Source organism: Helianthus annuus, chromosome 15, assembly GCF_002127325.2.
Source record: "Helianthus annuus cultivar XRQ/B chromosome 15, HanXRQr2.0-SUNRISE, whole genome shotgun sequence".
NCBI classification, from domain to species: Eukaryota; Viridiplantae; Streptophyta; class Magnoliopsida; order Asterales; family Asteraceae; genus Helianthus; species Helianthus annuus.
The window spans coordinates 47,809,588-47,836,402 of NC_035447.2; the positions used below are offsets into that span (position 1 = coordinate 47,809,588).

The window sequence follows — 26,815 nt, forward strand, 5'->3', positions numbered from 1 at the left end:
GTCAAGCTTTCGCTACCATACATTGATTAAAGTCCAAATTCAACTTTATGAATATCTAACTTTGAACAAAAACATGCTTCTTAAGTCTTGTTCACATTATGCTAACTAGACGCTAAAGTAATCAATCAACACTCCTTATGAGAACGTACACAACACCAAACTGGTGTTTTACAATATATGGAGGTGATTGTGCGATACACAATAACCAGAATGTATGTAACATTTTGATCTATTGTTAAATTTATGATCAACTAACGTAACTACAAGAAAAATATTTACAAATCTTTATAAGTACTTGTTATATTTGTCAAAAAAAAAAAAATTATAAAGACAACTAAAAGTGTTATTATGATATATTGTTGAATTTATGATCAACTAACGTGAATATAAGAAAAATATTTACAAATCTATATAAGTACTTGTTATATTTGTCAATAAAAATATATATTAAAAAGACAATTAAAAGTGTTATCATTAACCATATAAGGAAAAAAAAAAACCTACATTTTAATATTGTTAATTATTGTTTATAAAATTGTCAATCATTGTTTATAAAACTGTCTTAAAGAGCTATAATGTATCTATTAAATAGCTACAAATATACAACATCCTAGTTTCTTGTTTTTTCTTAATTAGATGTGTTCAGAATTCGATTCGGATTCGAAAAATTCGAAATTCGACTCGATTCGATTAAAAAGGTTCGAATTCGAGTTGATTCGTATTCGAGTCCAATAATCGAATACGGATTTATGATTTTCAATTCAATTCGAAATTCGAATTCAACTGATATATAATTTTTTCATATATGTATATAGACACACAAACATATATATACATACATATAACTTCTAAACTTGGCCAAAGTATGAACTACCTCCATAAGTGATAAAGTTTATTATTCATAACATTACCAAACCTACCGACAAATAGCTCATACTATTTATTTCTAATTTTTTACCTAACTTAAATCACTATCAGTAACCAACCTATCTTCTAATTTTTGGTGTTTTAACATATTGATAGTTAATTAATTTTGCAGATTATTATATTTTATGTTGAATATAATTAATTTTTAGTACTTTAAAAAATGAAAGCAAAAATAATTATTGTTTAGGGTGAATTTGAATTAAATCGAATTTATTCGAATTCGAGTTTCAAATACTAATTGAATCGAATACGAATCCAGGTTAAAAAATTCAAAAAATTTAATTCGAATAATTTAAAAATTCATTAATCGATTCGATAAACACCCTATTCTTAATCACATGCTCATAGCTACTATCAAACATTTGAAAATAAGATTAATCACAAACTTTAAATAATCTTTTTGGTATAAAGGTGAGGAGGTGACATGATATAACATATTGTTATTTCCAGAAGATGATTCATCACAAAAATATAAAACCTGCTAAATTTATTATCAAGGGGCCTATCTGACTTAGTCCTCTGCCTCCATGGCTCCACCTACAGAATTCCACACTCTTTTAACACCACAAAATTACAATTTTTTTTCTACCCAAATTAAGTCCTGGTCAATACAACCACCTTTGAATATATAAGTTTGAAACATATTTGATTCCACAATGTCACATATTCAACATCTTCTTCATCAAGATTTCACACCCCAAGAAGAAACTGGGGGAAAATTAGCAGTTTTCATCATGGGTGGTATTTGCAGTTCTACAACTAACGTAGCCCCTACCACCACTGGCAATCTCACTTCAGGTATAATACTTTAATTCTTACATGTTTTTTTGGGAATTATTTGTGGGTTTTGTGGTTTCTGTTGATTAATGTTAGAATTACATCTCAGTTCAGTTATAAAACTAAAATTCTTAATAGTTTTTTCATACTTTTTTGGGAATTATTTGTGGGTTATTGTGATTTCTGTTGATTAATGTTAGGATTCATCTCAATTTTGTTCATTGATCATTAAAGGTTTGATCTTTTTCTCTGTGTTGACCCGTTGACTTACCCTAGAAATTGTATGATCTAGTCTAAATTTAAGATCTTGAATCACACATGTGAGATAGGTAGTGTTCTTTAATGTCCTTTGACAGGATCCTAAGACTATACACCCAATTTGATATTTTTTAATAACCTATACAAATAGTCAACATATACAATGGTTAAAGTCCAAATGCAAATCTAGAGCTATAATTTAGGGATTTGTTTTGAACTTTTGATCAAGATTGTGGTAATACAGTTGCAGGGAGTTCACAGTCGAATACAACGACCACCACCAGCATTACTACAAGCTCATTATCAGTATCATCATCAGGAATTAGTAGCCATGTCTCCGGCAAAAGCCAGTTTTCATCGGCAAGCAGCGGTGATGATCTGGGCCCCGGTGGCCAGATTTTGCCCAATTCAAATCTTAAAATATACACCTTTGCTGAACTCAAATCTGCCACAAAAAACTTTCGACCTGATACTATTTTAGGTGAGGGTGGCTTTGGAAAGGTTTACAAAGGCCGGATCGAAGAAAAAAACGGATCGAAACTCACTAGTAATGGTTCTGTAGTTGCTGTCAAGAAGCTGAATTCGGAGAGTATGCAAGGAGTCGAAGAGTGGCAGGTAATTTCGAACGTCTACAATCTGTCATTGTGTTTATGTACATGTTCATTATCCGATGAGCTCTGTGTGAGCAAAGCTGACAATATGGTTGGCATGAGGTGTTGGATGTTACTAATCAGGATGCAAAATCAGGGGTGTGAATTTATGACACGACACGACACAAACCTAACACGAAGTTCGCGAGTTTGGGTTTAGTCTAAATAGGTCGGGTCAGTTTCAGGTTGAACCTGTTTAGCTATATGGGTCGGGTTCGGGCCAACCCGGTCGGGTTGACCCGTTTAACCCATATATTATATATTTTTACAATATGTTTTATGTCATAAATTAAATTGGATGTGTATTTTATGTCATAATTATAATTTAAAAAGAGAAATTGACAAAAGATTTTATAATTTAAATGTAACTAGGGTAGTAGTTACCCGCGCGTTGCGCAGGGACGCGGTTGGAATTCAGAACGTATCGCACACCATGACAACTGATAAATAAATTCGTAAAATTAAACAAAATAATATTTAAATGTGTTATGCTATTTGTGTCATAACTCGGCTTTGAAGATAAAAAAAAGGTAAAACAATACAATAAATAACAAAGGTAAATAAAGGTAAACGAAAAAGAAAACGATAGGAAATCAGTCGGTTTAGGAGCTATATGATAACTTTATTAAAGTTTAAGGGTATAAAAATAATTAAATTACATGAGGTGTAAATGAAAGTTTACAGTAAATGACAAAATAGACTAAAAGACGAGAAAAATCACTATTCATCTTCTTATAATTTATATAGATATAATATAATTGTATTATATACATTTGTGTTTTTTTTTAAATTGATTTTAATATATTAATTTGCAGAAAAATTCGAGTTAAACAGGTCGTGTTAGGGTTCATATGTATGGGACGATTTCGGGTTCGGGCCGGGTTGAACCGGCGAACACGACTGTTTAGCACCCCTATGCAAAATGATTAAAGCAAGATCTTTTTTTTGGTTACTTTATATTAAAATGATATTATGATTCTTTTGAGCAGGCTGAGGTCGTCTTTTTAGGTAGGCTTTCGCATCCAAATCTCGTGAAACTTTTGGGATACTGTTACGAGGATGATGAGCTTCTACTTGTGTATGAATTCATGCAAAGAGGCAGCTTGGAGAACCACCTTTTCGGAAGTAATATTTTTTTTATTAATTATTGGTCATGAAATATTTTTGTTGTTAAGTTAATTTATGATTATTTTTGTTAACTTTGCAGGAGGGTCGACTATTCAGCCGCTCCCATGGGATATACGGCTTAAAATTGCAATAGGAGCTGCTCGGGGGCTGGCGTTTTTGCACACTTCGGATCAAAAGGTTATATATAGAGACTTCAAGGCATCAAACATATTGCTCGATGGGGTAAGTTAAGTCTTGTGGGCTGTACCTCATAAATGATTGTAACTATTTTTTGGTTTGTCGGTCGTGTCGGGTTGGCAGTTTGAATTGTTGAGTACGAACATGACCCATATATATATTCGTGCCAAATACATCAACCCCACAGTCCACACGACCCCGTTTATCCATTTAACTAAACGATTCAACAGGTAGTAAAAGGGTTGGCGGGTTATATTCGAGTTGTAAACGTGTTAAAGGGGTCATAAACGGGTTGGTAGGTTGTCATAAATGGGTTAAACAGGTTGATGGGTTGATTTGTTTAAATAAACGGGTTAAAACAGATCTGTCTATTAAATGGGTTAGATATGATAACTCAAAACCTGACTATATTCGTGCAGTTTTTCCGGTCGTGCTAGAAATTGCCACCCCTGTAGGCTGTACTACTGATTATTGCAAGGAGTAACACTGATCCTCTGTTGTGTTCTTGTTTTTGACAGTCGTATAACGCAAAGCTGTCGGATTTTGGGCTGGCTAAAATGGCGTCGGCTAGTCAATCGCATGTGACAACACGTGTCATGGGTACACATGGCTATGCTGCTCCTGAGTACGTGACCACAGGTAACCGCAAAGGCCACAACACATGCATACACCATTAAACTAGTCAGTTTGGTTCGGTTTTAGGATCACAAATTTCGGTTTGTGGTTTCATGTGTCGAACAAACTGTCCGTATTCAACTATTTATCAAATTTTAATCAATATTAAGTTGTGTTAGAATTATTTTATTTGCCAAAATTGCTACCACTTCAACCCATTTACCTATGAATGGGCCAATTCGGGTTGTATTTAATTTCTATCTTGTCAAATGGGTAAATACAATAATTAGCTAAAACTGAAAGAAGAAACCGGTTGAAAGTCGCTAAAAAAGGTTTTTTTTTTTTTTTTTTTTTTTGCATAAAACAAAAATCTATAGCTCAATTTATCAGAAAAAGTTAGATTATTATCGAAATAACGGATTCCTCCTATTCATATAATGATATACTAATTATCTGTTACAAAACTAATGAAGTTTCAATTTTTTTTCAGGGCATTTGTATGTGAAGAGTGATGTCTACGGTTTCGGCGTTGTGTTGGTTGAGATGCTAACAGGAATGCGGGCACTTGACGACGATCGCCCAGGTAACCAACGCAATCTTGTGGAGTGGGCCAAGTCGTATCTCTCTAACCGTCGGAAATTGAAGAACATAATGGACCAACGGCTTGAAGGAAGTTACCCTTCTAAAGCTGCAAGCCAGGTAGCCCAACTAGCTCTCACGTGCGTTGAGCCCGAACCAAAAGCCCGTCCGTCAATGAAGGAAGTGGTGGCAACACTAGAACAACTCACTGACATCAAAGAAAGACCAAAAGTTCCTAGAATACACAATTCTGGTCCTCACTCACCATATCGAAATGGTAAACAACCTTTGCGTCATCGTTCAACGCTTCGTGTTAAGGATGATGTAGACCGACGGAATCACGACTCACCGAAAGGCTCATGATATATATTAGTATTATATTTTTTTCTTAAAGGGGTGTGGAGAGAAATTGCTATATGTTGTATATTTTTGTGAAGGTATTAATTGAATTCAAAATAAGTGACCTTTTATTTCCATTCAAGAGTTTGTGTGTGGAGTTTGGTGATTGTCAAGACTTATAATGTCTTAATGAGTATGGGTCAAACAGGTTTAGAGTAGAAGTAGCATGATGGGTGGTTCGGGTAATGGGTCAAACTGGTTCAGAGGCTGCCAAACAGCCCTTACTCCACTAATAATTCAATTTATTTAAAATAATGATTTAACAGTTTTCATGCTTATAAAAACTTTGGTCGAATTTGCCTTGTACCCATTTCGGTTTTGACTGTTAGCTAATTATTTTATTACTCATTTGACTAGTTAAATACGAAATACAGCATGTATTAGCACATTTATAAGTACATATATATATATATATATATATGCATCAAACTACCATTTCAAGAACTTACAATTCAATTTTTCAATTGGTAGTTGTGATGTTTGATGGAAGAAAAATGAGCTCTCAACTTCAGCAACTTTATTCTATTAAAAGTTATTACCAGGTATTGTAAATAATTAGAGATGTTAGAATCTTTTCAATTTTACACTACTGCTAAAATTCCACTCGTAGCAAAATTGTTGGTAGGGTTTAAGGGCGGTAGGATGTAGTGCACATCCTACCGCCCGCATATCCTACCAATGGCTTTGTATGTTGCATGATGCTAAAATTACAACTCAGGTATTGAGCCATAATGGTAAGGACTAACAAAACCAAAACGATACCATTCAACCAGTGCAGTTCTGTTTGGACCTAGTCAGTGGTTGAGCTTGAACGACAAAAAATCAATGAGGGTTGGACTCTCAAAATCCAAATCAGCGAGTGTCGTACTCTTAAAAATTCAATATTTTACAGTACATTTTTTCCGGAAATTTCGATAAATTACGGACGAAAAATCAGCAGGGACTGGTAGAGGGGGCAATCTTGACCCAAAGTCTTCCAAGTGGGTCAGTTTGGGTTGCTTTTAAAATTATATGGGTTGGTTTGGGTAAGATATTTTAACTAAATGGGTCACAATGGGTCACTTGAAATTCCATCTTGTTATTTCCGGGTCAAAGCGGGTCGACAACATTAAAGAAATGGGTCGATTTGGGTTAATGTCTTAAAGAAACGGGGCAGGTTTCGGATCGGAATGGGTTTCGAGCCGGCACAAGTATCCGCACAAGACGGGTTACGGCACGAAACGGGTTTTGGATCGGAACGGGTTCGGTTCAAATTGAGTTTCGGGCCGAGACGGGTTTCGGCACGACGCATGTTTTGGATCGGAACAGGGTCGGTTCGGTTCGGGTCAGGTCGGGTTTCGGCCGACACGGGTTTCTGCACGGGATGGGTTTCGGATCGCAACGGGTTTTGGGCCAACACGAGTTTCCGCACGCGACGAGTTTCGGGTCGGGACGAGTTTCGTACCGTTTCTACCGGTATCGTTTCGACCAGTACCGTTTCGACAAGTTCGTTTCGAATCGAACCGTTTTGACCAGTACCGTTTCGAATCGAACCGTTTCGACCCGTACCATTTCGACCAGTACTGTTTCGAATCGAACCGTTTCGACCCGAACCGTTTCGACGCGAACCGTTTCGACGCGTACCGTTTCGATCCGTACCGTTTCGACGCGAACCTAAACATGAATTAATACGCAAACCTAAACACTTTATCTTTTAGTAAATTGGATATACGATATCAATCCTGCCATTGTACAGCTGACTAGAATTTGATAGCATTATTGCTATTTACCACCATTGTAGACTTGTAATACATTACAGGGATTGATAATAACTTTTCTGCTGATGTGACTTGAAATGTTATTTACATAAAGCAATTCATGAAGCCTCAAATAGCCTGTTATTTGACGATGATGCAACCTAGAGATATATGCTGGGACATCCTTTTTATTTACGTATTACGGTATTACCTTTGTTTTGCACCTACGGTATTACATTAAACAAAATTGCCCCTTGATGTACAATCTCTTTAAAAAAAACATTTTTAACCAACCCGACCCGAAACTCGTTCTGACCCGAACCCGTTCTGACCCGAACCCATTTTGACCCGAACCAAAACAACCCCTTTTTTAATTGACCCGTTTTGACCCAAACCCATTCTGACCCGAACACATTTTGACCCATGACCCGACCCGACCCAACCCGACCCGTTTGCCAGGTCTATCAGGACTGTGGCACCCCGGGCCACCAGAAGATCCTCACATGGTCCTAGTTATGTAATACAATATTTTACTAACAGTAAAATGAGCATGAGAATTTATCAAAATTTAATAACTCTGGAGTTGGAATAAGAACAATCTATATAGATAGATACCTACTTCTGTACCCAAGAAACTTCTTCAAAGATAACTTTTGCTCATGAAAGAAACTCTTCCTTTGAATCAAGTCTTTAGGTAAAGGCACGGTGCTTTCAACATAACATTTGATTTGATGGAACTCCACGGTTGATTCGCATAGAAATGGATGATCGAGAGTGAATTGTACTGATCTAAAACATCCGGTCTTTATGATGTAATTATAGGTGCACCGATCACATTCCAAGACAACTTTCTCAAGGAAAAGATAATCTCATCCATATTGACAGAATCTAACGGGAGAAAGCAATCTGACGTGCGCCAAGACTCGGGGAATGTAATGGTTTCTGTCACCCAAACATTATTTTCATAGTCGTTTAATATCAAAATATGCACTTGGTTAGCTTCCGCTATACAATCATAACAAACAACTCCTATACAGCCATTGATTTTTATGATGTGTGGATGTTTATAATTGGATTTCTTGTTGCCAAAATACCGTTCGCTTCCCCAGGCATAACATCTATAGGAACCTTAACAATCGAAAACTCCTCTTTCCTCAAATCAAATGCCAAAATTTCTAACGTAGTTACAAGCATCCAATGTACCAACGATTCCAACTAATATCAACAGTAGCATCAATCATTCTCCATGAGTTATTCGACATAGAGAAAATCATAACCGACATTATAGAATCTGATCTAACACAAAGCATCCTTAAAATAACGTGTTCATTTCTCAACTCATCAAACCCAAAGTAGTACCCGATATCATCATCTACCTGTCTCAGGAAGTTTAAAAACCTTATGCATGCTAGGGTTAAGAACCAAAGCTTCACACGGGGAAGAATAACATACTAATCCGTTCAAATGTTCGACGGCTTCTATGAGCATGCGGTATTTTGTTGGCCATCTGAAACATCTCCATCATATGCATAAGAATAAGCATTTGCAGCGGAAGGTTTAAATGATTTGCAGTCATGATGAAAATGATATTGCAGAACAAGAGACAATGCAGAACTAGTAGAGAAGAAATGAATAAAGAAAGGACACTTTCGATAAACAAGAAAATGTCTTGGTACCCGACATGATTGCCGGTACACTTGAATAAATACATAGTGTTTGGCAGTTGATTTTGGCGGGTAACTACCGAAGGCAGTTATTTGAATCATTTACCCGCTTATCTCACCGGTTATTACATACACTTATCACTTATCATCCGAAAAACATATCATACATGTTACTAATTATAAATTCAGATAATTAAAACATAAACTTATAAACATAACTAAGTTTAATATTTCTAACATAACCCCTCTTAAACTTGGTTATGTTTCAGAGCTTGATTCATGACGCTTCGGTTAGCTTCCTCAACGGCCCATCTTGCATGATTGAAGTTGAATCTCTTCCGTCTTTTAACTTGATTCCAGTCATCATCTTCAATCCCAGCAAAGAATGCCGACTGTTCTGACTCTGCACCCTTATGATCTTCACTTGCAGCAACACCCCGACCCATATCTTCACTCTTTGTCTTCCTGTGACGTCATTGAGAGGATTCAGCACCTTCATTCACCACTTCCTTCACATGCACTTTCTCCTGTACAGTTTTATATTTATAATAATACTCTAAAACATCCAGGTACATTGCATATACAATCCTCATATAGTCACCATCTTTATATTCGAATCCCAGATCTTTTGCAATGATTGGCCATATGTTTTCTATAGTGACTTCTCGGTATCCGCCATCCTTTGCCACCAACATATATAAACTTAACAGATCTATCTTTCTTTGATCCAAAGAGTAGGGTGGGATTGGTCTATAATTGATTCCTAAATATTCATTCAGAAACCAGTGAACCATTTCCTCAAATTTCTTTTCTAGATCAACTTTATACTTGAATACGTATTCACGGTCATCAAGCATATTGATCAATGCTTTGCAATCACCAAATTCATGAAATTCTAATGCTTTTAAAATCATTAAATTCCAGTCATCTTTATCGGAAACATTCAGTGTTTCGAAATAAGAATTCAAATAATCGCTTTTGAATTCATCATCTATGCCGCACATGTTTTTCAGCCTCTCTTTCTCTTTTAATCCCAGTTCCTCCTCCTTCGTCAAACCAGTCATGTCATTTATTGAATTCACCACCGGAGATGAAAACATAGGAAAGATTTTACATGAATCACCAGATTTTCTGACCGTGAAACCTTGAAGTGTTAACTGTTCAAGACTTAGAACGTTTCGGTCAATATCTGATGAATAAAATACACTGGGAATTCGAAGTGTTTCGTTCCCTGTTTTCATCTCCACTATTCCTACTCCGCGGATGAAAAAAAATTATTCATTCCGGATCTCGTTTCGACACCCATTATGTGTTTAACCCTCTTAAAAACATCGATATTACCCACAAAATGATGATTGAATGTTGAATTAACATACCAGATTTCATTCCATTGTCCACCATCAGTCCCGGTGACAACCATCTCATCACAGCAGTGCACATCATCATTCTGTGTTCTTATTCCGGCATTGATCGCTTGCCGAATCAGTTGTGACTCTTCGTCGTTCTCCTTGGCTTTACACGTGTAAATTTGGTGACCGGGCAAATGGCAGTAATAACATAATCTTTCACGCTGAGTTCGGCGTTTTCTTTCATTTTTCTCATCAATGCAATGTTGACAAGGCATAGATGTGGCGGTCGGTTTAACTTCTGCATCGAATCTTGTAGTGGCTCTGATACCACTATGTTGGCCATCCGAAACATCTCCATCATATGCATAAGAATAAGCATTTGCAGCGGAAGGTTTAACATGATTTGCAGTCATGATGAAAATGATATTGCAGAACAAGAGACAATGCAGAATTAGTAGAGAAGAAATGAATAAAGAAAGGACACTTTCGATAAACAAGAAAATGTCTTGGTACCCGACATGATTGCCGGTACACTTGAATAAATACATAGTGTTTGGCGGTTGATTTTGGCGGGTAACTGCCGGAGGCAGTTATTTGAATCATTTACCCGCTTATCTCACCGGTTATTACATACACTTATCACTTATCATCCGAAAAACATATCATACATGTTACTAATTATAAATTCGAGAAAAATGCAATTTGCGTCCCTGTGGTATGTCCCAAACATCAACCTGAGCCCCTAAATTAAATTTTTGGTTTTTTGAGTCCCTGACCTTATGAATTCATAACACTTTGAGTCCCTGCCGTCAGTTTGACTGTTTGAGGCAGGGGTAAGACCGTCTTTTGACATATATTAATAACACTTTGCGTCCCTATGGTATGAGTGAAATATCAATCTGAGCCCCTAAATTCATTTTTTGCTTTTTTCTTAAGAAATCTAATAATTCAAATTAAATTAACTCTTTTATTTTTTTAAAAATGCAATCTAATAATGAACTCTTTTTAAATAAATGCAATATAATAATTAAATGTATACTATATATAACAAATTATTAAAGCATAAACTGTATATTAAATGTAAAGTTTTAATACATACAATACAGAGACAAAACGTCATACCAACTTCGTAGACTTGACAGAACTTACAGACTCGATAACAAAAGACCGTAACATACAATACAGAGACAAAACGTCAAAGATCCACAAGCAATTGTGGATCTTTACTGACGAGTGCACTTCGGAATGTAGCAGATATGAATGAATATAACCCAAGTGGTAGATATGAAATTCCAGAGCTCGCTAATTACATATCTGCCACTGGGGTTATATTCATTCATATGAATGAATATAACCCAAGTGGTAGATATGAAATTCCAGAGCTCGCTAATTACATATCTGCCACTGGGGTTGTATTCATTCATATCAATCACTTCCTTATGTGCACCACACCATCTTCTAGGAGGTTGTCAAGTGTTCTCGCCTTCGTAGTTGGTGTTTTGCGTATCTTTACATCCGCAGCCATTCTGTACAACAAAACACATTCAAATGAGGAACACATTCAATCCAAAACTGATCCGATACAACAAAAACATTCAAACCAACATCAAAACCAAAACACATTCAAATGAGGAACACATTCAATCCAAAACTGATCCGATACAACAAAACACATTCAAACCAGCATCAAAACCAAAACACATTCAAATGAGGAACACATGCAAACCAGAATCAAAACCAAAACACATTCAAACCTCTGTTTTGATACCCTAACACATTCAAACCAAAAATCAAAATCAAAACACATCAAACCCACATTCAAACCCACAAGAATCAAAACCAAAACACATTCAAACCCACATTCAAACCCTCTCTGTTTTGATACCGTAAACCCTAAACCCACAAGAATCAAAACCAAAACACATTCAAACCCACATTCAAACCCTTTGTTTTGATACCCTAAACCCACAAGAATCAAAACCAAAACACATTCAAACCCACATTCAAACCCTCTGTTTTGATACCCTAAACCCTAAACCCACAAGAATCAAAACCTCTGTTGATACATCAAACCCAAAATCAACCCTCTGTTTTTTCAAAATAAACCGCAAATCATCAAATGGAACCCAAAATCAAACCCAAAATCAACCCTCTGTTTTTTTTCAAAATCAACCAAAAATCATCGAATGGAACCCAAAATCAAACATAGAATCAACCCTCTTTTTTTCACAATACACATTCAAATCATCGAATCAAACAAAAAATCAATATGAGGATGAAGATGAACCTGATCTGTTTGATGATTAAGATGTTCGATGAAGATGATCTATTGAAGATGATGATGATGATCGATGAAGATGATGAAGAGATCTGTTGAAGATGATGATGATGTTCTTGAGAGTTGGGAGAGCTCGCTATTTGATGATGTGATGATAATGAAACTGGTGATGATAATGAAACTGGTAATGAAGTAATGAATTTATTAAGCTCGCTATTTAAGGGTTGGGGGTATTATGGACTTTTCACAAGCCTCAAACGGTCAAACTGACGGAACACTGACGGCAGGGACTTATACTGTTATGAATTTATAAAGTCAGGGACTCAAAAAACCAAAAATTTAATTTAGGGGCTCAGGTTGATGTTTGGGACATACCACAGGGACGCAAATTGCATTTTTCTCTATAAATTCAGATAATTAAAACATAAACTTATAAACATAACTAAGTTTAATATTTCTAACATATTTATGGTCGAGTGTCATGAGATGAGTGACTAATCCACCATCATGAGGGGCGGAGAGAAAGTATTGTTTGCATGTGATGCATGGATCGTAAGAATGAAGAGGCAATGGTGGCGCAAATAATGAAAACGATATTAGTAACTAAGTTGATCTATATGTCTCTGAATTTAAGAATAGGGTGGAGATACAATAGGAAGTTTATTTGGCTAGGAAGGCTAGGAAGTGATCTTGACCATCCATTAAGTTAATCAAGGGCTAAGATTAAATCAGGGAAATTGAAAGGAAGAAAAGAGGCGCGTGAGTTTGTGCAAGGGCATTCTAGTCAATCCAAGCCAATAGTTTCTCTCTCCTCCAATCCCCCCCCATTTTTTAAACGTTAATAACTCTTTCATACGACATTATTTTTTTATAAAAATTGCACCAAAAAAAACGAGCGTTTTTATCTTTAAAACGAGTATACTATTGCTATATTTAAAAAAAAAAAATTAAAACCCAGTTGCGTAAAACGCAATAGAAAAACCACCAGTTACGTAAAACGCAATGAAAAAAAAACCTAAAAAATGACATTTTTCTAAAACGCAATGCACCAAAAACACAAAGAAATGACTTATTTGTAAAACGCAATGGCCAGAAAACACATAAAAATGTGTTTTACCTAAAACGCAATGCACCAAAAACACATAAAAAAATGTTTTACCTAAAACGCAATGCACCAAAAACACATAAAAAGATGTTTTACCTAAAACGCAATGCACCAAAAACACAAAGAAATGTCTTATTTGTAAAACGCAATGGCCAGAAAACACTTAAAAATGACTCATTCTAAAACGCAATGGACTGAAAACACCTAAAAAATGTGTTTTACCTAAAACGCAATGACTAAAAACACTTAAAATGTGTTTTTTTCTAAAACGCAATAGCCAGAAACACATAAAACTCTCTTATTTCTAAAACGCAATGGACACATAAAACTGTCTGTCAATGTGAACTGTCTGAATTGTCTACGAATTACTGTCTTCGAAATGAGCCAATTTCTGGAAAATTAATTTTTCTGATGCGTTTTTAGTGCAGCTCAACCCCAGCAAGGGGCTCTGTCCCTTGGACCCCGCCAGGGGCTGCCGCCCCCGGACCCCCGCAAAGATCGTAAAACGCAATGACTAAATCAAAAACCCAGATCATGAAAATGAAATTAAAGAATTTCTTGCATGGATCGAAGCCGATTTCTTCATCAATTGACGAAATTTGAATGATAGAAACACTTATCAACGCTCGAATCGAACGAAACGAGTGATTATCTCCAAAATCACCGGAAAAAACGAGATTTTTTTCTGAAATTAAACTGGGGTTTCTTCAAAAAAAGCTGAAGAACACGTTGATCGGGTTTTGAATCATTGATTGGTGATGAAAATCGCACTATAATGTAGTGATTATTGAGATAGAAAGTGAAGAAATAGTTGAAGATGGTGGGTTTTAAAAATGGTGGGTTTTGAAGTTACTGGGTTTTGAAAAAGGAAGAAGAAGGAGTTGGATTGACTAAAATACCCTCTCTTTATTTTAAAATTTGCCACATGTCATAATCTTATGGCTTCCTATCAATCCTAGCGAAAATTAACTTCCATCTTTTCCCTTTAAGAATAATCTACATATTGATGTTTACAATTAAAAAAACTGCTATCCATTGCTCGGAAAACACCCTCAAAGCCGGATATAGAGCAAGACGATAAGAGGTCCACAGTTGCTTTTCTCCGCTCGAAGTTACGGCCATGATCATTTTTCTTAGAGCTTTTACCCTCTCATATAATTAGCGAAGAACTTAAAGTATCAAGAGTTCGGAATAACCTGAATAAAAAAATGTGTTTGTGATGATCATTCATCATAAGATAAATAACAACACAAAAAAGAGTACCATGTTCCCTACAATATCCAATCCCTTGAGCTCCATTTTTTCTACAATGTCAAATCCCTGGAGTACCACAATTTTTCCTAGTTCTTAATACATCATTAGGTGTGTCTTCATGTGAGAAATTACGAGACAACACAAAAATTATTAGGTTTTGGGTTGCATATTTAACCTGTTTATTAACACACCAACCCAATTAATACATTTACAACTTGATTACTACCCTCCAAGTCGTACAACACGGTTAGATAAGTAGATTAAACGGCTCATGTTCGAGTTATACGATTTTAAGTGTGTCTGAGTTAGGGTTGATGTTTTTTATACTATAAATATTATAACTTTATATCGAAAAAGTACTTATTTTTTTCTACCTTTGTTAAACAACATGCACCAAAAATTTATTTTAACCCACTATCCAACTAATCCATTTTTCTACATTTGTTAAAGAGTGATTCTATGTTTCTCATTGTTAGTAGAGACAACTTGAAAGTTAACAATTAACTTGTGAAACAGAAACAATAACATAAAGTAATAATGAATAACAAAATTTTGGGCAAACCTGAGATGAAACAAAATAAAAAATATATATATAAATAAAGATATTGGATCAAATAATGGAAATAATATATATGAACAAAAAAAAAACAACAAATGGAAACTAATTTATTTAATTACCTCCTTTCTTGTGGACCTATCTGCAAGTTTTCGAAAGGAAACATCATTAGGTCACTCAAAGCATCACTACAAGAAACACGAGCATTAGTGGCGACCTTTTTAGTGGTGACATGACATCACTAAAGTCGTCGCTATTGGTCACTACAAGAAAATGAGTGTTCTACCTGTGCTTCAATGATGAATTTTTTTATATAAACTAGTTAACGACTTAACTGTTGTTTTACTTGTTTGGATTTGGTTGAACGAGGAACAGACTCGATGGAAGCTTAGCCGTATGTTAATCCCGCCATGAGTCATACCTTTATTACTACAACATCTTCTTTTGTTATTTGATAGACGTTATCATATAAAGACTGCTAGGTGTTGGTGGCGGTGCTAGGGCTAATGGTGTGTACTTATGTTTGTGGTTTGGGGCTACTAAACACATGGTAGGGATTACGAGAGATTGGACTTGAATGTAATTTGACCAAAAAAGTCAAAACCGCATCATCATCATCATCAGTAAATCCCATCAATAGCAAAGCTAAAGTAGGGTCTGAAGAGGGTAAAATATAGACAGCCTTACCTCTAAATATCACAATAAGCATAAACCATTGACCAAAACATTTAAAATACCAAACTTTGATCAAAACAACACATCTAAAAATTTTACCAATAAAACAATGACATGTAGACACTCCCAAGACGGAGGTATTTCAAAAGAACATCATAAAAAAACAGCAATGAACTATGAAATTTGTTGGTACAATAAAAAACACCAAAAGAAAATCCACATGACCTCCATTTGTCTACAAAGAATACTTTAAAACCGAATCATATTACAAGCCCGGTTATATCTTTAGAGATCAAAAGAGACATCATGGGCCAAAGTTACCCAAAAGCCTCTCGACAGCAGCATGAACGTTGCCCGATGTAGCTCGTAGCGCCCTGATGTTCTCTTGGGTATCAAAAAACCCCATTTCTTGAAGCTGTGCTAGTTGTGTTGCATATAATTGTTCCGGTGGCACTACATGAAGAAAAAAAAACATCACCTTTATTAAACAATCAGAATCATAATATGTATATTCGGACATTAAACTCGGGATTATCACGACTACAGCAACAATAAAAAGATCACTTAAAAATGCACGTTAAAATTTTTTTATAACTATTTAACTGCAGAGTTGGGCTACTTACGGTTGTCTGTAAATCGTATATTTCGTAAATGTATATTTTCTGGATCAAAAGTAAAGTCTTACCATCAGGCACATTTGGAACAGCCAAACCGCCAGCTCCAAGCCCACCAAACATATTCATCAACATGTCCAGCCCCATATTATTTTGTGCTCCTGCAGATTATTATAAACACGAAACAATATTATATATAACAGGGACTGTGAGAAATTAACAGAAATAAAAAGTCTGTACCCGTAGCAGCACCTGTTTGGGTAGGGTCCCTGAAACAGAAAAGCGCCGGTTTTAAACGAAATATAAAGCTAATAATGCTCGGGGTGTTTTGAGTCGTTCATATCTCTAGATTTCACTTTCACATGGTAGTTAAATAGTTGACAAATTACTTACAAAGTGGATTGCTGCTGGTTAAGCTGAGGTAGAAGCTGCTGCAACGACATCATTTGCTGTAAAAATGAAACGGAAATGGTACATGGTTAGTCAAACCAACCTTTTAACCAGTCAAACTCTTTAAAAAAAACACAAACCACCCCACAAGCTGTAATGCTGTATACCTGCATCATCTGTGGTGAAGTTAACTGGCGCATTACTTCTGGATTTTGCATCATTTCTCTTAACTGAGGGTTAGCATCGTACATACTGCGTAGTTGAGGGTTTTGGTTCACTATCTACAAGTTCACATCATCAAAAAAAAAGTGAAAACCAGTTAGAAATTAAAATTAAAATTAAAAAATTAAGGATTAACTTCATATATACCCTTACAAACTTGAAAATTTTCATATATACCCAACCAAAACTAAAAATATCATATATGCCCTTACAAAACAGTTAAAATATCAAATATACCCAATTTATTAAAAAATCTAATAAATAATCATTTTACCCTTAATTTTTTAACTTCGAAGTTTTCATATATGCTCATCTTTTAACTTCATATTTTTATATAACACATTTTAAGCTTAAGTTAATTTTTACTCTTTTTCCCCCATAAACAATGGTATTCTCCATATATATAATATTTAAGATAAATAAATTAAGCTAGAAATGAGTAAATATAATATTTGAAGTTAAAGGTCATACACGAGATTTCAAAGTTTTAGAAAAATAAGGGTAAAATTGTCTTTTATTAAATTGTTTTTAATGAATTGGGTATATATGATATTTCAACTACTTTGTAAGGGTATATATGATATTTATAATTTTGCAGGGGTATTATATGATATTTTGTAAGTTTGTATATGAAATTGCCCCTAATATTAAGATATCAGAAGCATATGTACATACCTGCTCCATATATTGGGGATTTGAAAGCAAGCTTTGCATCATCTGAGATATAGCCGGGTTTTGCATGAGCTGACTCATGTCAGGCATGTTAGACGCGCGATCTAACCCTGGTAGACCCATACCGCCTAACCCGGACACGTTTGGTGCTCGGGTACCAGCATTTGTTGGGGCAGCACCTAACAATTTTCAGCATAAAAATTTCAGCACAAAATAATGCTTCCTGTAATTTAGAGTAAAATGTCATTTTTGTCCCTGAGGTTTGGCCAGTTTTGCGACTTTCGTCCAAAGGTTTGTTTGTCCGCATCTAGATCCAAAAGGTTTGAAATCTTGCCATTTTCATCTGGCTTGTTAACTCCATCTATTTTTCTCTGTTAAGTCGGGAGTATTTTCGTCTTTTCTCTCTGTTAAGGGTATTTTGAATATTTGTACATTATGCTAAATGCTTGTAGATAAAGTGAAAAGGACCGGATTGCCCTTTAAGTTATAACAAGAATAATGAAAAATACGCCTGACTTAACCAAGAAAAATGGATGAAGTTAAAGAGCAGGATGAAATCATGAAATGGCAAGATTTCAAACTTTTTGGATCCAGATGCGAAAAAACAAACCTTTGGACAAAAGTTGCAAAGCTGGCCAAACCTCAGGGACGAAAATCGCATTGTACTCTATAATTTAACAAAAAAAAAACTACAGGTGTTCAGATCTTTACCTGTAGTACCACCCCACGGGTTAGGAAGTGGGTTAGAATTAGGAACTGCAGATCCTGGAGTTGTTTCAGAACCCGTTACCGAAGGAGTGTTAGCAGCAGCAGCAGTACCCTGATTACCGAGTAAAGCTGCAAACGGGTTAGCCGCAGAATCATTTCCACCGGTTGTTGTGGCATTCAGAAACGGTTCTTGGACATTCTCATACATCCGTCTCAGCATGTTAAAACCCTCAGGAGACGATTCAATATTGCTCATAGCCCTATCGGTGTTACGCATCATCTCACGCATAAGCTCGGGATTCCTCGCGGTTTCAAGCGACTGCCTAAGAATTGCAGGGTCATTAAGAATATGAGCCAGCTCGGGGTTACGGTCAATGATCTCACGCATCTGAGGATTGCTCATAATCATGCTACGCATGATTTCCGGATTATTCAGTATGTTTTGAATCGCTGGCATGTTCATCATGTCTCTCATCATATTAGGATTTTGAGATAGTTGCTGCTGAACTTGTTCAAATTCAGGAAGTCCCGACCCAAATAGGTTCGGTGCACCAGTTCCCCCGAGCCCACCCAAACCAGGCCCAGGAAACGGCGGTGCCCCAGCCCCGCCACCAGCACCAGCCAGCCCGACTCCTTCATTGGATACAGCACCTTGAGAGGGAGTTCCAGCAGCAGGTGCACTAGTTGCTGGTGCTGGTGCAGAACCGCGCACCATGTGAATTGTGTGATCCGCCTGCAGGCCTACACAACATTCGCATTTAGGTGTAAATAGCAAAACTCACACCCATATACATTCACACTATGCATACATATATACATATACATACACACACTCTTTTTTGCATATAACAAGACGATATATAACATCCAATATATCTGGCAAATTACAAGTTTAGCTAATCTGTACAATAAATCATTGAAACCAAGATCAATGTCTATAAATCATCAAGCGAATTGCGTGTAAACAGCAAAATTCACACACACTCACACACATATACATATACATATACATACATGCATACACACACACATATACATATATGCATACACACGCACTTTTTTGCACAAAACAAGACTTTATATCACATCCAATACATCTGCCAAATTACAAGTTTAGCTAATTTGTACAATAAATCACTGAAACCTAGATCAATGTACAGTTTATAAAGCATCATACAACATTTTCAAACACATAACAATGTAACAATCATCAACAAAATTATCAACCTGAATCAAACATCAATAAAAAAAAAAAACATTTACCATAACTATCTAGGGTTTGATCGTCCTTCAAAATCCTTCCTTTATAAATCAAGCGCTGTTGATTCGCCGGAACATCGCAGTTGTGGGCCAAAAGATCTTTAAAAGCGCTGACCGTTGATCGGAGAGTCGATCTAACGGAGAACTTGTTGCCGTTAGAGCAGCGGATGTTGAGGTTGATCTCTGCATCGCCACCGTCAACGGCCGTTTGAGTTGATTCACCCATTAAAGAAAAACCCCAATTCTAAATTCTAAATTGGAAATTGAACATAAACGAAACGAAATGAATGATGGAAGCAGGCAGGAATTGGGATAGAGAAGATATGATATGATTGTTGATAGATGAGTTGCTGAATTTATTATTTTTGAGGAAAAGGGTCAATATTGGTGAGCGTATGTTCAAGATTTTGGGAGACAATGAAAACAATTATTTGTTTGGTTTATTCTAATTTCATTCATCCATCAATGTTTTCTAAAATAAACATAAAAACACTTTTTTTTTTTTTTTACGTTTAACAAAGTTCGGCCACCCGGGTATACTATAGGTAAAAGGCTCACACAAGCCTGCAATCACTGACAGCTGGTGACTTGACCTGTCATTAATTTCAGAGAAAACTCACCGCTCAAAGGCCCAGTGTGGTAAAACTCTGGCTCACAAATGATATTTGGTTATGAAAGAGACTCCAAACGCGACCTCCCCTAGAAAAAATCAACAAGTACCACTAGAGTACCGCCTTTTTGGTCATAAAACATATTTAATCCTAATAAATAAGAAACTGATTGTAGCATAGATAGTGCAAAGAGTGTACTAAGGCATTTCCCCTACCAAATGTTGTAGGTTCTTATCTTATAATGGACACTGATATAATAGTTAGGAGTTCTTTCTAGTGGTTATGTGAGTTTACCGTTCTATAAAATAGTAATAGTTTTTTTAATATCAATCCGATTTACTGCTAATTTTGCATCATTGCTTCTCGTGACTAAATTCGAGGCATCTTTGTGACAACCCTCACCAAACCAGGTATCCGTACGAATTAATTAATATTTAATTAATGCTTAATTACTGTGCTTGCTTACAATTGTGGTTAAACTGCTACTTGAATTCTGATACATACATATACTTGCATCATACTTTATTAACTGTCACTCTATTTATTTACACTGTCTCTAAGGCCAGTATGAGCCGGGAATAGTTTACTACACTAGTAGGGAGTGTAGAGAGGTGAGGATTGTAGAACTGCGTCACTAGGTATTAGTTATATTGACCGGATGTGCCTAAAACATGTTTTAAACACAAAATCCTACACTTTAAAACAAAATTCAGCATTTAAGCTAACTAGTTAAGTGCAAAACATGGGAAAATAATACTAGACACTTTCCAAAGTGTCGGGAATTCATTGTGTCACTAAAAATAATAATAAAGACACTTTAAAGCTTTGTTTGACACTCTAACGGATCAGTATCCAACCGAACAACCGGACTTTACCCGGAACATAAAAATATTGTCAATGACATTGTTTTCCTTCTCTGAGCCAGTTAGGGTCCCCGAATACCCTAACACCCGTCACATAACACTACACGCTAGTAACTAGTTTAATCACCTAATTAAACTAACTAGTTACTAACTAACTAGTTCAAATTCAACCATAACCCCCCCTTCCAACCAAATCGGTCCCATGTAGGGGACACACTCTTACAATGTTGATTATTTAATTAAGAGTTGTCTAATATCTTCCGTACATGTTATACATTGGATAATTAGACATTATGGATTATAAATGTGCCCATAAGATCACCACTTCACTTCTCATAAACACTTCACCAAAGTTTCACTCTCCCTCTCCTCTCATCATTCTCGGCCAAACACAACCATACCCACCTCACCATCCTTCAATCTTGATCTTGCAACTCCACATACACATCAAGGTGCTGGAGTTCATACGAGGAGACCCGGTGCTTACGGAATCACAAGGACCTCTCTACATCGCTATTATCCACCTTGTTTTTGCTTAGATTCTTCCCTAGCCTTGAGCTAGTTGTAAGTGATTCTAAACACTCTCTTGATCTTGCCTAAAGTGGTTAATAAGGAATTTAAACGGATAAAAATTATGAACACTAAAGATCAAAGCTTAAAGACTTAAAAGTATGATGAATATGGTGGTTAAAGAGAAACTAATGGTGTATAACTCATGAATCTTGTTTTGTTATGGTTATTTTATGTTGTTGGTTGCTAGTAGTGGAACGGGTCGTCATCTAACCATGCTAGATCATGTTCATGTAACATGAACTAGCATTATGTTAAATAGAAAAGTTACAAGATGACGAACCCTTTCATACAGAAATAACTTGTGTAAAAATAGTTTTTCTTGTAAAATGAAGTTCTAAACTAGTAGATCTAAGGATCTACAAGTGGTATTTTCGAAGAACCAAGTGTAAGATGAAATCATGTTTAAAAGCCGGATCTTTCTTGAAACAAAGGCATTTTTGTGAACCAAAAAGTGTGTAGACACTTGTGTAACGAAAGGATTTAACAAAGAAATATTTTTGTAATTTTCGACTAAGAAGTTGTAAAGATGCAGTTTCTTTAAAAATAAAGCTTCCAAGAAACCGATTTCATTTTTAAAGGTAAAAAGATCTACTAAAAATAATGGAAGATTACTATGTATTTTCACACAACTTACAAGTTCATGTGTTTGTGGTTTATACTTGTTTTGACTAGTTTAGTGTTTGAACATGTGTTTGTGGTTTATACTTGTTTTGACTAGTTTAGTGTTTGAACATTGTTTGTTGATGATGGGAAAATTGTTGATTGAGTTGTTAAAAGAAAATGATACGCTTGTAAGCGTGGCCACCTCCAGTTACAGAGGAAACTCTGGCGAAATTTTTCCAGAAAATAACACTTGGAATATTTCCATGACAAGTGTCTATAAATATACTTTTAACTTATTTTTTTCAAATAAAATTCGCCATAAATTTTTATTACAAAATTTCCAAGTGTCGGAGGTGGGATTTTCATAAATAAAACTTGCTAAATATATATTTAGAATATATATTTTTCATAGTAACACTTGTGTGAATATTTATGATTATTTTATGAACTACATAAATATTATTTTTAGAGTAAAAATAATATTACTGGAATACACTGAACGGTAACGACTCCAAAATAATACTAACGCCCTCACAAATAAATATCTAAGTTACACCAGTATTATTATTATTACCACCCGAACTTTAAGTGTAACTTATGTATTTTCAGAAAATACTCTTAAATGTGTATTTTGATTAAAGTATTATTTTGGGAAAAATTATATGGAATAAAATATAATATTTTTGGGAAAATATTTATATTTTGGAGATAGAATGTTTTGGACTAATGAATTAAAATATATTTTATTAAGTGGGACTTGATAATATATTTTTGGAATTATAAGAAAACGCACATGTATTACAACCCCCATCCTTGGGAAGGAATAAAATTTCTAAATATTTAAGAAGTGTCAATACGAAATAGTTGCCTAACTATTTCCCCAAAAACGCTAAACCTTAAGCTAAGGCACTGCCGTCCGTCTAATAGAAGTTAGTACATGTAGGTCGTCACGCAGCAGGTTGACTGGGAGATTACTGTTTCAAGACGCACTTCAGTGAATTCATGTCCCCCTTTTCTCTTAAACTGTTTTCAGTTTCTAAACTGCGGGGGTGAAATACATGTTACAATGTTTACGAATACTTTTATACATGGTATGATTAGCTTAAGGAGGGTTACTACTTAGATCATGTGAGTGAGTAGGCGAGAACTGGAGGCCATTAATCCTCAGTGTAGGACCGAGGGTCTTTAGCGGTAGATCTATCTGGGTGTAGCGAGCCCGGCCCCAGGCCCAACAGTACGGACCTCGGGGTGACTTGGTACCCGACGCAAAAATCTGCTAGGTTTGAGTCTTCCTACTGCACTTCACACATATCAATGGCCTTGCAAACCATTGGTGATCCCTTTATTTCCTTATTTGCTACATACCAGGATTTTATAATTACAAAGGTTTTACATACTCACTGCATATGAACTCGCTCAACATTTTTGTTGATTTTTCCAACTTACAAGTATTTCAGGGAACTAAGGATCTGGCACTGTATGCTACGTTTTCACGCTGCGTAAGAGTTATGAGGTCATCCAAGTTTAGGGGTTGTGGCTTTTACCTGGACGAGTCACAGTTCTTAAACTACGTCTGTTTTATGTTTGTGGTTATGTCTTCTGAACATTGTTTTTATATTATTAGGTTGTAATTTCCGTTGCATGTGTCAACGCTCTAAAACAATGTTGTGGTACTTTTATTTTAAAACTTAAATCAATGGATGATCTGCATGGTTTTACTTTCATATAGCTTTGTTGTGATTAAGCTATGGTATTAAGAAGTCACACCAAATAAACCCACGCTTCCGCAAAGCCAGGGTGTGACAGCTTGGTATCAGAGCTTTGATCATAGCGAACTAGGATTCCTTCTCGAGTCTAGACTATGATCACTAGGGCTCTCACGAAAACATTTTTACATTGCATACACTACGTCCAGATCCAGAGTACAAAATATCTTTACAGACAAAAGTTGAGCACATTTTATTTGTTAGTTATGGCTCAGTCTGGGAGGCTGAGGGAGTGGTCTAGTGGGACTAGGAGGCTCAGTCTGGGAGGCTGAGGGAGTGGTCTAGTGGGACTAGGGAGTCAGTCTGGGAGGCTGGGAGGTTTATCTAGTGGGACTAGGGAGTTCAGTCTGAGAGACTAGGAGATTCAGTCTGAGAGGCTGGGAGGCTAGTGGGACTAGGAGAACTATTTGATTGCTTATTGGTGACTAACATGTTTATTTGACTATATGATTGATTGTTTGTGCATGTGTGTGTTTGTGTTACAGACATCATGCCTTCATCTGGTACTGGAGAGTCATACACTACGGACCCCATGGCTATAGTATCAGACGACATAGTTTCATCAGAGCACGAGGTGTATACTTCGGATACTACCAGCACGGACGATGACGACTTCCAGCCCTTTGTGCTACCCAATGTCGTAGCAGAGCCTGCTGATGGCCATATCGCTGGGGATTTGCCACTCGCGGTGATCCCTGCTCTTGTGCCCCTTGCCGCTTACCCAATTGTTGATATGCCCCTCGACGTAGTCGCTGACGTCGACTTGTTTGATGAGGACTCACTCGAGGATGACTTTGAGGGCGAGGCCCATATTGCTGCTGGTGATCTCCTACTTCTTGCTGACGCTCCTGCAGAGGAGGCTCCCATCCATTCACCAGTCCCAAACTCCTTTGAGTCTGTGGCATCCGCACCTTCACACGCGCAGGGAGTGCAACACCATTCACATGACACAGACCCTGATATGGCATCATCCGCTGCACCTGCCTCTGCCCCTAGTTTTGAGTTCGATCATGATATTGATGATGATTCAGATCCTGTTTTCCCACCTGGTTTTGATCCAAACCAGGAGATTGAGTTTGTACACTTAGATCAGCCCATGGAGGATCCCGTAGCCCCTGTTGACCCTATGTTTGCTGATCCCGCTGATTTTGAGATGGAGTTTGATGATCTGGAGCCTGCTGTGGCCCCTGAGCCAGTTGATGCTCCTGTCCTCGCATTAGAGCATGACCCTGATCATACCGATGCACCTGTTGTTGCTCCTATCGTTGATGATTTGCCTGTTGACGATCATCCTGATGTTGCTCCACTGTTGGAGGATGATCATGCTGTTGATGCTCATATTGATGCTCCTCACATTGCTGACATTCCTGCTGATCCTGTTGTCGCACCACATCCTGATCCCATGCCAGTGATGTTCGATCGTGCACCTTTCGCGACCCATGTTGACCCACGATATGCTGACACCCACAATGGGTGGATAGACGATGATGATGATTTTCCACCTTTCGTGGTACCTGTTACACCTGTTTCAGCCCCTATTGATGTACCTTTGTTTCCCACCCACGTCACAGATGCGCATCGCGCATACCTTCCTGTTACATTTCTCCAGGACATCCCTCCGCCACGTCCTGGAGAGGGTTCATCTCGTCAGCCTTTTGGTCATACACCTTTCATGATAGGAGGAGATCAGTTTGTACCTCCGATTTCTCATCATACTTTTGTTCCCCCTGTTGCACCGTTTGCTGTACCATCCTTCGCTCCATCTAGTGAGTCGTTCCTCTGGACTTCGCCACCCATTATGCCGCCATCTGATCCTTATCATCCTTATCACATGGGTTATTCTACAGAGGATATTCTCAGGTCTTTCATGATATAGCAGGAGGCGCTGACTCGTCGCGTGCAGGAGCTTGAGAGAGCTCAGCGACCACCGTGCCAGTACCCGACTCACCCTGTAGTATCACACCCTCCTCGTCCGTTATCTCCCGATTCTACTGCTCGTTTTTGGAGTCCGGAGCAGCAGATAGCATATCTGTTGCGTTCTCATCGCGCTATGGAGGAGGATTGGCTTCACATGCGACGTTTGCTCTTTTCTCATTTTCCCCCTCCTCCACCGCCATCAACGTAGGGCCATTTTGTACGACTCGGGTAGACTTTTGATGAGAGGACGGCGATTATGCAAACTTTACAGCCTTTTGGAGACCGCATATTGGATGATTTTGACTTTTGATGATTTGTATATTGGTTGTTATTGACACTGATTTGATAGTTTTGGACTAGGGCGATGTGGCCCTTAGTCACGGATGTTGTATGATACAGTTGTGTACTTGTAAACCTTACATTGTGGTCTCGATTTATGACAGTACAATCGCAGTATTCTCATCATATGTGACGTTTGATTGATTGTTT

At 36.8% G+C, this 26,815-nt stretch overlaps 3 protein-coding genes across 4 annotated transcripts; 2 read left to right on the plus strand and 1 right to left on the minus strand.

Moving 5' to 3' along the window:
• The first annotated feature begins 1,472 nt into the window (after positions 1-1,472).
• Positions 1,473-5,603, plus strand: LOC110911375 (probable serine/threonine-protein kinase PIX13). The gene is made up of 6 exons (XM_022155982.2): positions 1,473-1,725; positions 2,207-2,577; positions 3,602-3,737; positions 3,820-3,962; positions 4,436-4,556; positions 5,023-5,603. Exons 1-6 carry the CDS (start codon positions 1,584-1,586, stop codon positions 5,472-5,474), a joined length of 1,365 nt encoding a protein of 454 aa, XP_022011674.1. The 5' UTR covers positions 1,473-1,583; the 3' UTR covers positions 5,475-5,603.
• Positions 5,604-16,244: 10,641 nt separating this feature from the next.
• Positions 16,245-20,445, minus strand: LOC110911376 (ubiquitin domain-containing protein DSK2a). Of its 2 annotated transcripts, none has more exons than XM_022155984.2 (8): positions 19,997-20,445; positions 18,737-19,474; positions 18,029-18,204; positions 17,299-17,412; positions 17,135-17,190; positions 16,994-17,010; positions 16,813-16,902; positions 16,245-16,580 (listed from the first exon to the last, which is right to left on the minus strand). In XM_022155984.2, the coding sequence occupies exons 1-8, from the start codon at positions 20,217-20,219 to the stop codon at positions 16,432-16,434; spliced, it is 1,563 nt and encodes a 520-aa protein (XP_022011676.1). In that variant the 5' UTR covers positions 20,220-20,445; the 3' UTR covers positions 16,245-16,431. The 2 variants fall into 2 exon arrangements, with proteins under 2 accessions (XP_022011676.1, XP_022011675.1); XM_022155983.2 differs by having other exon boundaries at positions 16,982-17,010.
• Positions 20,446-25,142: 4,697 nt separating this feature from the next.
• LOC110913586 (zyxin-like) lies at positions 25,143-26,285 on the plus strand. The gene is made up of 2 exons (XM_022158409.1): positions 25,143-25,487; positions 25,584-26,285. The coding sequence occupies exons 1-2, from the start codon at positions 25,143-25,145 to the stop codon at positions 26,283-26,285; spliced, it is 1,047 nt and encodes a 348-aa protein (XP_022014101.1).
• The last annotated feature ends 530 nt before the right edge of the window (positions 26,286-26,815 follow it).

Bases quoted from the DNA above. Each gene is read 5' to 3' on its own strand.
- LOC110911376 (XM_022155983.2), bottom strand. From the start codon at position 20,219: ATGGGTGAATCAACTCAAACGGCCGTTGACGGTGGCGATGCAGAGATC. The intron at 19,475-19,996 runs GTAAATGTTTTT...AATGTTGTGTAG, and splicing joins TCAAACCCTAGATAGTTATG to GCCTGCAGGCGGATCACACA. The intron at 18,205-18,736 runs GTAAAGATCTGA...GAAAATTGTTAG, and splicing joins CCCGTGGGGTGGTACTACAG to GTGCTGCCCCAACAAATGCT.
- LOC110913586 (XM_022158409.1), top strand. From the start codon at position 25,143: ATGCCCCTCGACGTAGTCGCTGACGTCGACTTGTTTGATGAGGACTCA. The intron at 25,488-25,583 runs GTACACTTAGAT...GATGATCTGGAG, and splicing joins CAAACCAGGAGATTGAGTTT to CCTGCTGTGGCCCCTGAGCC.
- LOC110911375 (XM_022155982.2), top strand. From the start codon at position 1,584: ATGTCACATATTCAACATCTTCTTCATCAAGATTTCACACCCCAAGAA. The intron at 2,578-3,601 runs GTAATTTCGAAC...TCTTTTGAGCAG, and splicing joins AAGGAGTCGAAGAGTGGCAG to GCTGAGGTCGTCTTTTTAGG. The intron at 3,963-4,435 runs GTAAGTTAAGTC...TGTTTTTGACAG, and splicing joins CAAACATATTGCTCGATGGG to TCGTATAACGCAAAGCTGTC.